Source organism: Choloepus didactylus, chromosome 5 (genome assembly GCF_015220235.1).
Source record: "Choloepus didactylus isolate mChoDid1 chromosome 5, mChoDid1.pri, whole genome shotgun sequence".
NCBI classification, from domain to species: domain Eukaryota; kingdom Metazoa; phylum Chordata; class Mammalia; order Pilosa; family Megalonychidae; genus Choloepus; species Choloepus didactylus.
In genome coordinates this window covers 33,390,682-33,408,892 of record NC_051311.1, presented here as the reverse complement: position 1 = coordinate 33,408,892, position 18,211 = coordinate 33,390,682, and the positions used below count along the sequence as shown (strand labels likewise).

Sequence of the window (18,211 nt, the reverse complement as noted above, 5' to 3'; positions counted from 1 at the left end):
GTTGCAGTGATTCAGAGATGATGAGGGTCCAGGCTGGGGGGCAGCGGGACACTGAGGGTTGTTTCTCCCAAGGCCGTGTAGGGAAGAAGGGAGAGAAATTCAAGCCAAAAACAGCAATTAAAGAGTTACAATTTCTCTTCGGTGCAGGCAGCGTGTGTCATGTGGTTACAGTAGAAAACGGCCCCCAAAATCCTGGGTCTTCTCCAGTCCAAAGAGAGGGGGAATGGCCCCTTTGCCAGTGAGTGTCAGTGGCCACACCAACCCCAAAACAGACTGGTGCACGTCTTGCTGCCCTAGACTGTGCTAGACAGAGGGGCCCAGGGCCCTCCATTTTGGGGGCCGGCTGGTATAGTCCTTACTCTCAGAAAGAGTGGGGCAGGCTCGCCAGTCATAGCCAGCAAGGGCTACCATCTAGGACTGGTGCTGTGAGCCACACACAACTCACTTTACAGCACAGAGATAAAAGTCAGTACCATGTCAGTTACTTCACACAAAGCTCTGGTGCCCAACTCAAGTCCTGTGTTTTAATCAAGATACATCGGGCAGGTTTATATCTAAGACCTACAGTTTTTAAATACACTGATTAACAATTTGATTGCCAAAGAAAAAGTTTCATTAAAAAGTGGCATTTGTGTGAGAGACCCTTGCCAATAATGCTCCATAACAAGGTAAACCAGGCTTGTAGTCCTCAGATGTTTTTGCTTGTGTAATCTCTAAAAGAATTTTGAAACATCATGTACCCCCTTACCTATTTTTGAAGTTGTCATCTAAAGCATTTCTTCATTAATTTAAAGAGTTACATAGGATATATTTTCAGCATATTGTAAAATATTGACATTTAAAAATAAAACCATTGCATAATTGTAAATGAATCCTTTGGTTTCTAAATAGCATAGCAATTTGATACCTACTGCTGTCCATGTAAACATTTCTTGAACAAGTTCTGCTTTAACAGTCAGAAATTTTACATTCTTCCTTTTACTCCTCAAACTCGTATTTGCATTACACTTGTCTGCCCTCCTCCCCCCTCCAGAATTCTATCCTAATGTAATACCTGCTTGAAAATCTTTTAAAGGGTTATTTTTAATAACTTTAAATCAAAGGGTTATTTTTTTCAATTTCTATAATGCGGAAGTATTACATATTTTCTTCTGGATTGAATTAGTCCACATTGAAACAACCAGAATGTATTACAGATTTTGATCATCATTAAACACAAAATGTAACAATTTATTTGAAATGCATCTCAGAATGAGTTGAATGTGGCTCTTTTTTCACTTTGTTCATGTCTGAATGGATAAATATTAATCATTTCCAGGAAAAGACAGTGTTCAGAAACAATTTGACTTCTATTTGTCTTTTTCTTTTCTGGTGGTTGCTTTCCTTTGTTTTTCTGGGGGCTGAGAAAAGGTGTTCATGTAAATAAATGGATGGGAAAGGAAGGAATTTTGTTATAATGTTGTCACTTAATTTGAACTTCTTCAGAGTTATATGCCAAAAAATTGTGACCAGTCTATCCTCAAAAATGATTTTCGATGTTCTATCAACTTACAAGTCAGTTAGCACATCCTTCAATTTTGTTAAAATCAAAGAACTAGGAAGCAAGCTGGGTTCCAGAGGGCCCCTTAGCCATCACTGGGGGCATTCACTTAGTCCCTGTTCCTGATCCTTTGGGTAGAGCCCCATCTGTGGGCAAAATGCTCCAGGGAAAGGTGAGAGATTGCTAAAAGGCCTGCCTTTCTTTTTCAAAGTGTGGGTAAGGCTCTTCTGGTAACAGGGGTGGGAAAGAAGCAGCTCCCTGATGCTAATCGCAGGCTCGTTTGTTCTCAGGCTCAACAGTTTTATGGTGGCTTATATATGGAAGTGGAGGAGCAAGGAACCAAACCCATTAAAGCCTCAGTGTGTCTGTGTGTCCTTTGGAAAGTCTTCTGGTCCTCTGGGGGTGCCCACTCTGCTGACATAGGGAGGGATAAACTGAACATGGATGATTAGATTTACAGATGGCTACATTGTCAACCAGAATAAAGCACATTTGGTGGACCAGTTGGCATTTGGCTAACATACGTTGGAGCATAAAGAAGCTCATGATGCCTAAAGCCCCACCAGAGGACGTCTGGATTCGCCTCCTTCCCCTCTTCTGGAGAAGGCTGGGCGGCAACTCTGCAGAATGGGCAGCTCTCGGGGACACCATTGTGGGCTGGGTGACATTACAGGTCGGGCGCTGTGCACACACGGCATTAACGCTGGGCCTTCCTCAATGGGAATATAGTTAATCTGGGAGAAGACAAGATAGAGAGGGAGAGAAACACACCAGTTCAGTCAATAAACAACTCCTCTTTCATTAAAAAGAATATTCCTGGCACAATGTCTTATTTCCTGGCACAGTGCTAATTGCTGTGAGGAATCAAAGATAAATCACTTACACAGGCCGTTTCTTAAAGTTGCTTAAAATTTGGCCAGTGAGAAGAACAGATTCAACAAAAAGGATGATTATGACCCAAACACTCAGAGTTCAGAGAAAAGAGATACCAGGTGAGGCAAAGGTGTCTTTATAAAAAGTATGAATGCAAGAGTTGGGGTGAATCTGGTCTTTGAATAAGATCTAGAAGGACAGCCCTGGGAATGAGCAGGCAGAATTTATAATGCCATAAATGAGCATGGGGGGGCAGTGGTGGGCCCGTCCTGATAGCAGCAGGGACAGGTGCACCTGAGGAAGGAATCAGAAATAAGGCAGAAAAGGCCTGGACAACAAGAGGCATAGGAAACTCAGGCAGGGGAATCAGAATCCATGCAGAACAGAGTTCTTGCAGAGTCTTGTGCATAAATTTCTGTGCATGTGCAAGCATCTGCTCACACACACAATACTGCCCTTTTACTTTTTGTGGTAATGTGAGGCAAGGAATAGGCTGCCCTTCTCTCCTTTAGGTCAGTTACCTATTGGTTTCTATTTGGACCTGGTTACTACTTTTCCACAATTCAGCTAAGAGGTGATTCCACCAATCCCCTTACACCAACAGGAGCCATTCTGAAACGTGTCTCAGAACAGCCCATGAGCCAAGCTGCGTTCTGCCCACTGGGAGGCCGTGAGTGAAGCAGTCCTTGTGAGCAGGCATTTGTCTCTGTGGTCTCACTCTGCCCAGATCTGATAATAGCTAATTCTACCAAATATTAGAGGGGGCTCACATTTAATTAAGGAGTGGCCATTTGTGTCCTCCAGACTGGAAGTCTCCATAGTCCTGAAGTCAAAAGAAGAGTCCTTCAGGGAATATGCCAATCTTTTCTTATTTCCTCTGCTATGCTCCTGCCCTCTTTGAAAGCAATTATGGGAACAAATAAAATGGCTTAGCTCAACTCCCCTGTGTGACATCCAGCTCTCTGCTGATAAAACCAGTTGTGTGGGCAATCATTAAATGAGAAATCTAATATTTAACTAAATTTAATAGTCTGCTGCTTTGGTGCTTTTTTGTGAAGGGTAGGATTTCAATAGAGGGGACCCAGCTATTCAAATGCAACCTGCATATTCGGTGAATGATTAGAACACTGTGCATTCCCACAGAAAACCAGAGCTCTGAGATCCAGGAATTGGTAACAGGGTGTTTCAGTAGCAAGTCTGTGTTCTTCTTAGCTCCAGGCAAGCTTAACTCAGTAGGCAGCAAAACAATATTATAACCTGAGTATGAAATTTCTCCTTCAGTATCAGCATTTGAGATTGCTGAATAACACGAGAGAGAGAAAATTCAAATACATGCATGTGGGGATAATAGTACATTATGATAACTGTGAAAGGGTCTGTCCCATTTTTTTTTTTCCTTTTGAAATTTAGTAGTACAAATTGGGCCTTGCCACCATCAAACTTTACCAACTGAAGCCGTCTTAAGACACTCCCCAGAAACGTACACATTTGCATCTTCTCAGATAGCATGGCTCTATTTTCTTATTGGTAAAAATATTCTACCTCTGCCCCTGCTAATTCCACTGGTCTTCATGAGTTACCATTTCAATGGTTTGATTTGCATCGGCACACCCCAAATCCCTTACTTGTTATCTACCCTGGTGTATCCCGTAGGAAGGCACCACATAAAGATTGCAGGTTCTCCAGAGGCTTTTGTCTGACCTCCAGCGGGCTGAAGCTTTCTGGCTGACCCTGTAAGATCTGTGCACTGGTCTCCTAGAATAAGCTTGGATTTAAGTAATATCAATGAATCGCCTCATAATTCCAGCATTTATTAAAGATTGGCTTATGTGTACCATTACGTATACCATTCACGCACCATACACTTTTCAGTCATTTTAATGGAAGTTTGCTTGGTTTCACCTTGGTTTTTTGATGAAGGGAGTAGTGATTGATAAGCCCCAGTTTCTTCAACTGTTGTCACTCAAGAGGTTTGAACACTGGGATCCTCTGAGAGCCTCTGGGCTTTCTGAAACACTTGGGAGAACCTCCTAGTCCTTGTCAATTTCTTTTCCATCGGAAACTTTCTTGGGGCAGTGGGAAGGGGTTATGCAGGAACAGAGAGGAAGACTTGGGCCAAATCCAGACTGGGCTACTGACTGGGGAAGCTTAATTTCCAGAGTATGAATTGGAGCTGCTCAAACAGAATTTTCCAAGTAACTAGAAACTAGTGCATTTTTTCCTGGGATGGAACTGAATAATGATGCTTTGGGGTGGGTGGGGTGGGGAGTGGGGGAGGGTTGGGAAACAGGGCAACCAGGCAAATGAGTAAAACTCTGACAGTTGGTGTTAAGTGTATCTGAAGAGGTTAGAAGGTATTATAGATAGGATGGTTAGGGCTTCTCTCTGAGGAGGTGATGCTTGACTTGGAGGATGAAAGGAAACCAGCAAAGAGAATTCCAGACTTAGGAAACAGCAAGTGCAAAGGCCCTGGAGATCACTGTTGTTTTCATTAGCCTGCAGTGCTCACTTCTAGTCTTCCTACCCTATACATTTGAATAGAACAAGGATAGTAAATAGTTAAAATCCCACAAACCAAGTCCTATCAACTGATTGTGTATGCTAGGAGCATTTGTTAAAGGTCTGAGGCCAGGTACACTCAACAAAATTGAGTGCTACCTTTGCTCTGCTAGCAACACGTGCCACAAGTGTGAAATAGGGCAGTGGAGGCATGCAAGGCCCATATTTACCATTCCTGAGATGAGTGCTCCTTCCTTCACTAGAATGCATTACTACCATGGAGAGTACCATCAAGTCTCTGTGTCTCAGAATGGAGGTCAAGTCTACTTGGACTTCCCTTAGATTTGACCACTATGTATATACCCCTTGCATACAGCTGTCCTTTTCTGTTCTCTACAAAGGACACCATTTCTTGCATGCTATGTGATGATCGGATCCTTTTGCAGTGGTGATCTAGCTTCAGATTTTTAAAAACTCTATTTGAAAAATAGTTTCACCATTCCTCCATTCACCTTTTCATCAATGCTAAATATTCAAATGTGACCAAAAAACTGTAAAACATTAGTATTGTTCTGTTTATTTGCTCATAACCAGGACTGGGAACTTTAATTTATTCACTGGCCCTTGATAGAAAAAGTTTGCTAACCCTGCCACAAAATGAACATTAGGATCCATGAGCAATGTCGATGGCTGAATGTTGCTTCACAGAAAAAAAACATACACTGCCAGAGCCTCCCTGTTATATGTGATGATTTCACCTCCAGATGCCTTGGTGATACATCTGGAGAATAACATCATTTTTGCAGGGAGTTATAATCTGAGGATGTTCAACATTCATTGTAACACTGTTTGTCATAATAGTTTATGCTTTAAAACATTCACAAATTATAGCTGTTTCAAAAGATTTGATGAACCAAAGGTGGAGTTTCTTAAAGATAAAATTTCCTTTCATAACAAACCACAAGTTGTCTTACATGTAGGCTTAAAATGAGAAAGGTAGAAAGGAAGTACGATGGTTTTTATTACGTATCAGATGGTGAAATAAAGTGGAATGGCCAATTCTGTAGGTGATTAAGGAACTGGGATGATGGAGGAGCACCCTTTCAACTGGAGAAATATGTAATGAGGCCATTTGTGTTGTTACCACCTGAAAAATAAAGGCCTCGTGCATCTAAGCCAGAGGTGCAGGATTACCCCAAGGCCCTGGTTGTAGGATGGTCATTCCCACCACACTGTTAAGTGTTGTTCAGATTACTTTCATGTCAACTAATATAAGCATCCAAATGAAGGTCTCCAAAGACCAGATAACCTTATGTTTTATTTGAAGAAGTTGATCCATTTTTCCTGGAAGATTTTAATAAAAATTAACAGTTCAGCTTCTACTGTCTCTTCCTTCCCTGATTATTGTGTTCGCCCTATTTGAAAGTCATTTGTCCTAATAGAGATACAGTGTTGGTTTTAAGCATCTGCAAAATTCCATGCATGTAAGTGAGAAATGCCATGGAGAACAAAAATCTCTAGGAGCAGGGCAAGGGAAGGGGGAAGGAGAGACTTGTATATAGTGAAAAGAATCTTTGATCTGCCTGGGTTCCTGATTTGAGACTAAGCCTCCACTTACCAGCCATGTAACTTGAGCAAATCATTTAATATTTCAGTTTCTTTATTTGTAAAACAGAAATGTTAATAATTACCTCCAGGATTGAGGTAGGAATTAGTGGTATGAATACACATGAAAACCCATGGCTCCTACAGGTATTCACTAAATGTTGAATCTGAATTTATTTTTTTCTCTCCTCCAGAAATGTTTGACCTAGAAACCAATGAACACATACAGAAGGCCATAAGTGACCGACAAATGCCTAAAATAGAATACAGGATACTCGAGATTGATGATTATAGTAAGTACTCCTTTTCTTTTTTCCTTTAAAACAAATTTTGTTAAAAAAACACTTCTGCTCTGAAACCGCCTGTTTTAGTTTACATGAGTTGCTATCACAAATAACCACACAATAGGTGGGCTTAAATAACAAGCACATATTGGCTCACAGTTTTGAGGCTAGAAGTCCAAAATCAAGATATTGGCAAAGCCCACTTTCTCCCAAAAATGTATAGCATTCTTGTGCTGGCTGCTGGCAATCCTTGAGGTTCCTTGGTTTATATTTCTGCCTCCCATCACATGCCGATGTCCTCTCCTTTCTCACTTCTGTGACTGCCGGTTTCTCTTTATAAAGCCTCCAGTTATGTGGATTAAGGCCCACACTGCTTCAGTTGGCCTCATCTGAACTAAAAATAACATCTTCAGAAGGTCCTATTTACAAAGGGTTCATACCCACAGGAACAATGATTAAGATTAAGAACATGGATTTGTTGGGGTGTGTTCTAATTTGCTAATGCTGCTGGATTGGCTTTTATAAAGGGGATTTATTAGGTTAAAAATTTACAGTTCTAAGGCCATAAAAGTGTCCAAACTAAGGCATTAACAAGAAGATACCTTCACTGCAGAAAGGTTGATGGCATCCAGAACACCTCTGTCAGCTGGAAAGGCACATGGCTGATGTCTGCTGGTCCTTTGCTCCTGGGTTCTGGTTTCAAAATGGCTTTCTCTAAAATGTCTCTGGGCTTCTCTCTCTCTTAGCTTCTCTCTCCCTCTGCTTGGTTCTCCTGGGGTGTTTCTCTCTAAGCATCTGGAGGGCCTCTCTTAGATTCTCCATGGCAAACTCTGTGCTTCATCTCTTAGCTTAGCATCTCCAAATGTCCCTGTGTCTGCATCTCCCAGCATCTCCAAGCATCTGTGTCTGTGTTGGCTCTCAGCTCTCTTAGGGACTCCAGTGATCTAATTAAGACCCACCCAGAATGGGCAGAGTCACATCTCCATGGAAATAATCTAATCAAAGTTCTCAGCCGCAGTTTGGTGGTTCACATCTCTATGGAAACAACCTAATCAAAAGGTCCCACTCATAATAAGTCTGCCCCCACAAGATTACATTAAAGAACATAGTCTTTCCTGGGGTGCATGACAGTTTCAAACCAGCACTGGGTTCATAATTCAACCTATCGCATGACCCCTCAGCAATTGATTACCATGCACTAAAGGTTTCCCACAGCACCACAACAAGGCAAAATCTCCTTGCATATCAGGTAGAAATGCATTCCAGCCAGCAAGGGGAAATTCAGGGATGAAGGAAAAAAAATGTCTTGCACTGAGCTTATTGTGCACACAACCAAGGTAGTCACACTGGTGTCAAGTAACAACAACAACAACCAAAAAATAGTGCATATGACTTCTCCCCTTGAGGGGCTGATAATTTAAGTAAGGTCCCAGACTGAAATTCTCTCCTTTTTTAATGGACTTGTTATGACACTGACTAAGGAAACCATCTTTTCTCTGGAAATTCTTTTCCTGGACCATTTGATTTCTCTACCTCTTCATCTTCTTACCTTTAAATGTTGATGTACCTTAAAGCTGAATATTTAGCCTCTGCTTTCTTTGTGTGCACCCTTTCTTTCTCTTGAATTGTTCACTCATTCATTGATTCATTCAGTAAACTTTTATGAATGTGGAAACATATATACTCAGTGTTAGGCACCGCTAAGCACTAAAAAACCCCAGAGCATTGGGTGGAAATGGAGTCATGTCCCGAGGTGGGTGTCAGAATTCATAGCTTCAACTCTCACCTCTAGGCGATAGTTTCCAAATCAACCCATCCAGCCCTGTAGTCCTAACTGCCCACTACATATTTACCATTGGAAACTTCAAATGTAGAATGTCCAAAATAAATCTCTGTCTTTCCCCCAAACTACATCTCCCTCCAGACTTCCCTACTTCTATGCTTGGCACCTTTTTTTCTTTTCAAATAGCTTAGACTTCAAACCTCTAAATTATCTTTGAGTCCTTCATTCAGGTGACATGTAACCATCATCTCAGAGGGTGGTAAATAAGTTGCATTTCCTGTCCTAACTCTGACTAATTGGTAGTAACTGCCTTGAATCATGTGTTGAAGACGAATGGATGTAAGGTTGCCACGACTCAATAGAAAAGACTGTTAAGATTGATTAGTGATGCCTGAACTGAAAGAGCAGGGAGGAGTAGTTGCACATGTGCCCTGTATTTGCCATCCCTAGACCATCTCTGGAAGCTCTTTGGCTATCCTTCCCATTACAGTAGGACAGTGGCTTGTCACCTGGGTCATTGAGTCCTGAAGTATTATTAAATACTTTCTTTGTGCTCAGCACACCAGAGGCCAAGAGGTATAGAAAAGTCACAGCTACCTAATAGACTGTAAGCTCCTTAAGGGCAGGGCCCAAAGCTCACATCTATGGAGAAAAATAGATCAACCATAATAGTGTATACTGTAAAGCTCCATGGTTTAGAGCAGAAAGCAAATGCCACAGAAGTTCAGAGAAGAACGTGAATTGGACTGGAGTCATTTAGGAAGGTTTCACAGAAAGTGGAGTAGACTTTAAGTTGGAATATAAGAAAGAAAATACAATCCAGAAGCAGAGAGAAACATGAGCAGTGGGGCATAGGCAGGAATGAGCTTAACATGTTATGGGTGAGTCAGGAGGCTGAGCCTGAAGGAAGGGCCCCAGGGTGTCAGCCAACCTTGAGGGACTTCTCACTCCCCAGCACCTCACAAACTCATCCCGGCGTCCATTCAGATTTCATTCGCCAAAGACATCCTGATCCTATCATTTGGCCAAATGGAGTCATGCTACATTAGAATTTTTCTAAACATCCATTTGAAAACAGTCACTTGGAACTCTATGAAAGCAGTATATTGCTCCATTTTTGAAAACTAAGCTGAATACAGCTTTCATTCACTTCTGTGATGCTTTCCCAGGCTGCTTTCTTGTCCTGTAAAGTTACATATTCACCTGTGAAAGTCTGGAAAGTCTGAAAATAGAATGTGCTTCCAATACCCCCACATATCCAGAGAATTTTTGTTTTAAGATGTCCCCGATGTGGACAGAGGAGTCTAGGAACATAGTTTATGTGTAGTATTGAAGTTTCTAAGTGGCTATCAAAGTAAACAAGGTTGTTTTAGATTTAGGATGTGTAATTTAAGCCCCATGGTAACCTCAAAGAAAATATCAGAGAATAGGCAAACTCATAGAGACAGAAAGTAGAGTAATGTAAGTGTTACCAGGGGTTAGGGGTAGGGGCAATGGGAAGTTAAAGTAAAACAAGTATAGGGTTTCTGTTTGGGGTAAAGGGAAAGTTCTAGTAATGGATGGTGGTAAGGGTACTACAACATTGTGAATGTGATAAATCCTGCTGAATAGTATGCTCGGGAGGGGTTGGGATGGGAAGATTTATATTGTATATATGTTTCCACAATTTAAAAAAGAAGGAAAGGGGAACTAAAGAGATAATGACAATTAAACACAATACCTGATGCAGGATAGTATCTAAGAAGGGCTCAGAAGGACATTATTGGGACATAAGAAAAAAATGGAATATAAAATGTAAGCTTTTTATCAATGTTAAATTTCTTGAACTTGTTAACTGCACTTGAGGTTATCCAAGTGAATATCCTTGTTAATAGGAAATATACTTAGAAGTATTATGTGTTCAAGGAGTATGATGTATTCATCCTGCTCTCAAATTTCAAGAAATGGATGGATGGATGGATAGATAGATAGATAGATAGATAGACAGAAAGACAGAAAGAATGATATGGCAAAGATTGCAATATGTTAAAATTGGTGGATCTGGGTATCTGGATTTTTGTTGGAGTTCTCTGCATGGAATTTGTATTATTTTTGCAACTTTCCTGTAAGTTTGAAATTACTTCAAAATAAAAAGCTTTAAAAAATAATTTTAAATGCCCTAGATGTGAACACTCTGGGGAAGGGAATGATAAAGGAAATGAATGGGGAGGAATCTAAAGGAGAGAGAAGAGTTAAACTTAGAAAAACCATAAATGGATGCTGTGACAATCTGCTTTGGCCAGGAAATGTAGTTATGCCAAGTGAGGATATTGTTTCCCACAAGTGCAAGAACCATTTCCACCTTCTCTCTGGGTGTTTAGTTTCTCTGTTTCCCAGTTACAGCCCTGTCATCACCGCATGTACTCAACCCTGGAACCACAGGCTGCTATGAGTGGTTCAAGGAGCTTAAAATCTTGTAAGCAGAGTTAACAACCACATAGTTAATCTAATGACTTCATGGATGTAGCAAGGCAGTAAATTTTGAAAGAGATAGGCACAGAGAAAGTGGGACATCCACAAATATCAGTCATCAGGGCTCAGCATAAACAATAGAAAATAAGTGGACAAAGTGAAAAGTCCAGGCAGAATATCAGGATACACAAGAACCATAGACATCCCAACTCTAGTAGAGAACGAAGAGAGAGAAAGGTGAGACACCATCAAGAAGAATATGGCAAAACTGTATCAGAGGGGCTTTTTTATCTCTTCCATAAGGACAAAAACAAGCAATCCCAAGCCAGGCTGGCTTGAAACCTGCAGGTGCCAGAAAGTGGAAACCTCTAGCTGAATTGTGGTTTGTGCAGGTGAGGATGATGGCAGATCTTGATGGATTCAATTGAGTAGCAACTTGTTCCACTTAAATCCCACACCTCTTTCCTTGTTATTGTCTACATAGAGAGCTACTCCTGATAATTCAGGGATATTCTGGTGTAGGAAACCAAACTGGTGGGTATATCCTAAGGAGATAGGTCAGAGGAAAATCTATCCTGCTCACTTGGATAGCATACTTGACTGATTCAAACTTCCATTCAGAACCTGGGGTTCAATTATTCAGACCAGATCTAAATTCATTAGAACCCTTAGATTAAGTGGACATTTATTTTTGTGCTGTCCTTTTATGATTATGAGGAAGAACCAAAAGGCAAGAAAACAGGGTTTTAGGTTGATAGTTAATGGATGGATTAGTCAGATGCATAAGCTAGCAAGCAACTTCCACATGCTTGTCCCGAACCCCTATACCTTCCACATCTATCTCCAGACCTCAGGACTGGCTACATATTTGTGGGGCCCAATGCAAAATGAAAACACAGGCCCCTCATTTACCTAAGAATTTCAAGACTGCAACAGCAGAGAATTAAAGCAGCATGGGGTCCTGAGGCCAGACTTAAGAGACTTCCAGGAACACACCTCAAGTTCCCCTATTTCCACCATTCAACAAGTCTTCTTGAACCCTCCTTCATGGCATTTTTCACATCTGTTGCTCCCTAATGCAGCCTTCTAGGCCAGGACTTTATTCCTTTACAAGATGCCTTTCTGACCTCCTTAATTAAGCCCGGTGTCCCCTGTCCAATCCTCTCTACACACTGCTGTCAAACTAACATTTCCCTGAATAAAAAGACAATATAACATAGTCCTTAAGAGAGAATAAAAAATAATAAAAGAAAACCAAGAAAAAATTAATAATTTTAAAAGTAAACCAAGAAAAAATTAATAAACATAAAAGAAGATAAGTGCACTGTAGACTGAAAAGGATCAAAGAGAAAGTAACAGATAGTATAAAATAGAAAATCCAGCATACATGCAGTCTTTTAAGATGTAATCCTTTGTAGGGAAAAAAATGGGTTTCAGGAGAAAATTATGCATTCTTTGGATCATATCCTTCCTGTTTTTCAGTTTTTTTAGCTATTTTACAACTTTGTCAATTGTAGATAACTAATAGCATTGCAAATTAAATCTTGCTTTTAGGTCTCCAATTTCTGTTTTTAGTTGCATTTTAGCAGACTACACTTCCCCTCCCCTCCTCCTTCAGAAAAAAGTTTGCCTCCATTTTCACATTTATTTCAAAATTCCTGATCTATAAATGTGTCTTTATTTTGGATTCTCCTTTGAACTGATTATATCTTCTTCTTGGTTCCTTCATTGATTAAGGAGTTAAATAAAATCTTTAACACGTGTTCATTTTATATGTGTATGACAATTATGATTTTCCATTTATTTGAAAATTATGTTTTAACACCTTCAAAATTAAATTATAATTATTGATTTCAAAATGAAGTATAATCCTAGTAAAATAAATTGCTTGTTAAGTAACTGTAACTCAACTTGGTACATGGAAATGACATGAAATTTGGATTAGGTATACATAAGAAATTGTTAGCTATTATCATCTGTACTAGAGCTTTCTGTCCCTTACCAATGTTGAGACTTTAACATTTATTGTGAATCCCAATTAGCTGATATAAAGATAAAATTGGTAAAATAAATTATTTATAGCTTAAATTGTTTTCTGCATGTAAAGAAGTAACTCATTGCCTATATTTCTCCTTTTAATCTCTAACTTCCCTTCTCCCTCAACTTATACCATTCAAGCAAAACTTAAAAGTGAACTGAAAATTCCTGTAAAATTAAAATATTGTATTACATTTAAAAGTTTGGTTTATGGAGATGTGAATGCAGTTAATTATTTGAATAAAATAGCTTCTATTGGAATTTAAAAAAAAAACAACATTTCCCAAATCCTGAAGTATTAATGGGTGAATGTCATCCCCTCCTCTGAAAAATTAAATAAATAAATAAATAAATAAAATAGAAAAAGAATGCTTCTATTGAGAAGCAAATAACCAATTTTCCACTACAATCTCGGGCCAACATGAGGTTTCACTTGAAAGAGAGAGGAAAAAGTAGATGCTAGGAAAGAAGAGGCAACTGTGGGTACAGGGACTGATGTATAAAATTCCCCTCTGTTGGGATCAAAAAAAATCTAAAAGATGCCTGCTCTATCCACTTGTTTTTGTTTTGTTTTGTTTTTTCATTTATGCGACCAGAAGCTAGGACTTTCATTAGAAAAATTAGTTAAGTCTTCAGAAACGGCTCCCCTGAAATGTATTCAGACAGCAGTAACCCCGATTCCAAGGTCTGCCCTTGGGCTTATCAGTGGCAGAGAGCTGCCCAGACCATGTTTTATGGATATTTAAATGATAAAGTCCAGTGCCTGCCTCTCTGCCCGTCCCTGGGCCATTGATCCAATTTGCAAGCCATTAACATTCAGCCGGAATCAGTAATCAGACCTTGTGTCAGAGCTTGATTGCCCAGCAAACCACCCAAGCCCGGGTGTATCTGTACAGTAATTGTATTGAAAATGCCACTAATTCCAATTTAATTGCCATGCCTTTGGTGGTCTGGGCTATAGTTAACATCAGTCAACAAATTCTAACTTAAGTAGGTAGGTTTGTTTTGTGTGGGGTGGAAAATCTGGTGAGGAAATTTCTTAAGCTGGGGCTTTTTCTCCACCTCCCTCACTCCAAGGATTTCACCCCACCAAGGACCAGTTCTAAATGACCTTGATAGCCTGAAACAACTGGGCTTCAGCAAGTCCTCCCCCAGCTCTCCTTTTGTTGTGGTTCCAGCAGACAGCCAGACCCTGCCCAGCACACACCTGCAAACAGTTCTGTCCCGCCATCCTGCTTTGCCCCAAGCTGCCCAACATCCTCCTGGGCTCTCACCCCCACCCCTCTGTCCTGCTGCCCCTTTGCCTCAACCCTCACTTCTCAGTCGTTTTCTCCTCCCTTCCTCACTGCTCCCAAATATCGATTCCCAGCTGTGCTGCCAGCACAGCAGCCTAAAGGGAAAATCCAGATATTGTGAGCCATTTAATTGCATGTTGCACTAGCGATGCCTGACCTGGCAAAGTAATGCTTGCTGCCCTCGGGGTTTTCATTTCTCCCTGACTGTAGTTCTGCTGTTAACAAGCACTTAACGTGATCTAGTCTTTTCTGTTTTTCACAATGCCTGTATGTAAGACTGAATTTAAGTTTCAGACGAAGAAACGAAACCTCAAGGAGGTTGGGTGACTTGCTGAAGGAGACGCAGGGAGTCAGAGTCACAGACCAAAATCTTAGCCAGCCTCCTGGTGACTGGCAACTCTCTCTGTGGGTGACCCACCCGTGCCTTCTTCCAAGGGAGGTGTCCCTCACCCCCATGCTCCAACAAGGAGCACTCCCAACCGCGTTGAACATATCATAGCTAGCACCCATTGTTGCTTCTCCCATAGGTGGTTGATGTTGCTTGCCTAACACATTGCCATGTGCTTTGTTTTCATCTAGACTTGCCAATGCAGATCCTAAAGCCAGCAACTTTTACCGACACAATCCACTATCCTTTGCTCCTGGTGGTGTAAGTATCCCGGCTTCTTTCATTATTGGGATGCTTGCTTTGGGACTCTGTAGCACCATAAGAAAAGAATATGGATCTCTTGAGGAAAAATGACATTGTTGCAAATGAAAACGTAAGACATTTTAGCTCATCAGCAAATGTTAGGTTCTTTTCTTAAATAGCTATAACTTCCAGAGGTTAAAGGAAAGTGGGGGCTGTCCCTTCTGCCCAATCTACTGCTAGGAGAGTTGTTACAATGAAAGTAGGTCTTAAATCAAATTCCACCAGTCATACAACAATAACTGAGAAACTGGTTCAGAAACAATCACAAGAACTGATGGAGGAAGTCAGACTGCCCTTGGCATAGAATGTCACCTTCAGGCACGCCCAACAGTATTTCGGAGGCAGGACAGGCCAGCCTGATAGTCCAGTAGGAGACAGGATCTTCCAGGAAAGAGACCCAGGGATGGATGGAGCCTCAGAGCTGAGTGCCCCACGAGTGGTCTTAATCTGCAGGGCCAGCTGGCTGCTTATTCTCCCTTTCTGCCAGGGCGCTGGAGCCTGAACAATATTTCTAGCTACTAAACTGCCTTGAACACCATTCATTGACCAACAAAGAATTATTGCAGATATTCCTTATGGTAATTAACAAACCCTCTGGTTTAGACTTTGAGAACAATATTTTGTGCTCTGTACATAGATACCCCCGAAGCCTTTGAGTCCTAATTAGGGTACTTTGCGTTCAAGGTAACCACCCCTAGAGCAAGCACTCTCTCTGATTAGGGTACTTCAAATGCTAGCTAATCGCGCTGGGGATTAGATGAGCTGAGCCTTGACTTGGACTCGTACAGCACACAGAAGTGTTTTTAAAGTGAGTTATCACCCAGGCAATGTAACAAATATTCCTCTCCTGGTCCAGTCTTTTGAAGCCTTGGTGTGGGATGGGGATGGGAAAATGAGAAAAATACTGTGCCCTCTCATTGCCTCTTTGCCAAACAGTCTCTCTCCATATAGAGCAGAGGTGGGCAGGGTGTTATTTTAGGGACCGTAGTGCAGTTACCCACCTGAGTAAATGTCAGATAACCTTGATGTAACCGTGACTAGCCCTAATTGTCTCTCCCGCCCTCAACCAGGGGGTTCAGTCACTCCAGAACAACAAAAAAAGGCTTCATTATAAAGATGCCTCATGGAATAGAGTCCAATATTTGATTCAATTTTTCAAATAACCCACTTTCCTCACTATCTGGACTGGTTTAGAACTTTGCCAACCCCCTCCTCCCCCAGCACACGCACGCTCCTCCCACACTGCCCCTTTTGTCCCTTATTAAGCCAGGTTTTCACAGCTTTCTTAAAGATGCCAATGATTTCAAAGCCAGCTGTCCTTCCGTAATCGTTTGGTTTCTTCAGTAATCTTGAGGGAAATCCCAAAATGCTTCTCTGGTTTACAAAACCACTTGCCTTCCTTTTAAAAGGGAGAGTGTTAGAACCCATTAAAGGGTAACCTGTAATTCTATGACTTCAAAAAAGATCTACAGAACGCTGACCACATGTGCCATCTGGCTGCTATATATCCTCATTAATATCTTTTTGTTTGTTTGTTTTTTGTTATGACTTCAAATATGATAGCCATGGGGTTTGGGGACCCCAAGACACCAAAGGAATTGTACTGGATGGTGCCTCTTTGAAACAAACAAGTCTAAAAGAAAGCAAAGCACACATACTTCACATGCAGCAATATCATAACAATGGCCTTTAACATTTAGCCCTCAAATGCAGTTCTCTCGGGCCACATACTTTGCTTCTTCTCCCCCATTCACCCTACACCTCACTCTGCACTCCCTCAGTGCCTAGTGGAAAGCCAAGATGGCCATCATAGTTGCCATCTCTTTGCAGAAAAGGGTCAGCTAACACGTCTTCAGTCAGCCCAGCTCTCAGAAAGGGTTATTACCATCTGTTGTTAGTGGGAGACAGGCCAGGCAGGGAGCTGGCCTTCTCTCCTGCTCATCCTTTCCCCACTGCTCATCCTTTCCCCACCATTGAAAAGCCTCTCCCATACTCTATGGGTGTGCTAGTGAATATTTAACAATTGCATATCCAAAAAAAGACCCTGTGATAGCGTTAGCCAATCTCCATGGTGCAAATACACCGTGGGTGATTTTAGCTGCCAGTGTGATGTCACTGAACGGGGGGTTGGGGAGAGGAGAGCAGTGAAGCTCACCTAGCTGAGGGCCTTGCTTATATATCGCCTCAGAGTGCACGGGCTGCCTTGCTTTCCGAGCAGAGAGACTACCCATATCAGCTTGTATGCTTTTTCTTCTGACTTAAACAAAGAGAACAGTGATTTCCTCCAAACAGGGGTGTCCCTAAAAGGAGCAAAAACATCCTTGTCCCTTGTGACAGGGACTGAGGGGGGAATAGCATGAGATATCTAGAAGATAGAACAAGTACTGCCGTTTTGGAAAAGCACACCAAAAGGAGACGATGGGAGGATTTTTTTTTTTAAAGTTTCTCTCACCAAATAAACACCCTCTTTGTGGCCTGACTTTAATGATGCCATTTTGTTTAGTGATGGCCCTGGGTGTCTTAGGCTGTTTGAATACTCATTTTCCTCATCACCCTGTAGGTATGGGGATAATGCCAGCTCAGCCACCCCTGGGCAACAGAACATAAGGATATGGCAGTGAGCATATTGCAGCCGTGGGTAGTGGGTACCCTCCTGGGATGGATAATATCTCTTGGGGAAGAATCAACAAGACATGGTGTTGAACTAGAGGCTGCCTCACTGTCATTGTGCTGAGGCCTGGAACTCTCTTTCCAGGGATGGCACCCCGGGGAGCCAGAGTGTGGCAGAGAAGTTTGAGGTGAACTGGGAAACGGTAATGGTGAGCAGCCACGGAGCTGTAGTGGTGAAGTGCGACGGCCGTGGCAGTGGGTTCCAAGGAACCAAACTCCTGCATGAAGTGAGGAGAAGACTGGGATCCCTGGAAGAGAAGGACCAAATGGAAGCCGTGAGGTGAGCAGTCCAGTCCTGGCCGGTACGGTTGAAATGAGAAAGGCAGAGGGAGAAAGCATTTTCCTAATGGAGGCTGAACCACAATTAGATGTATGGTTTTTTGTTGACGTATTGATATACTTGCATTCAACTTGCTCATACTTGCAAAAATGCTGTGGGCAATGCCAAGACAAGTTTCAATATAACCATTAGCAATATTGTCC

The 18,211-nt window shown here is 41.6% G+C and overlaps 1 protein-coding gene across 6 annotated transcripts in view; it reads left to right on the top strand.

Annotated features, from left to right (window-relative positions):
- Positions 1 to 18,211, top strand: part of DPP6 (dipeptidyl peptidase like 6) — a 1,366,335-nt gene that overhangs the window by 1,329,562 nt on the left and 18,562 nt on the right. For all 6 annotated transcript variants that reach the window (XM_037835750.1, XM_037835752.1, XM_037835755.1 and 3 more), the window contains 3 exons: positions 6,712 to 6,810; positions 14,947 to 15,016; positions 17,814 to 18,008. In XM_037835750.1, coding sequence (XP_037691678.1) covers positions 6,712 to 6,810; positions 14,947 to 15,016; positions 17,814 to 18,008 — 364 coding nt within the window. The remainder of the gene's footprint in view (positions 1 to 6,711; positions 6,811 to 14,946; positions 15,017 to 17,813; positions 18,009 to 18,211) is intronic.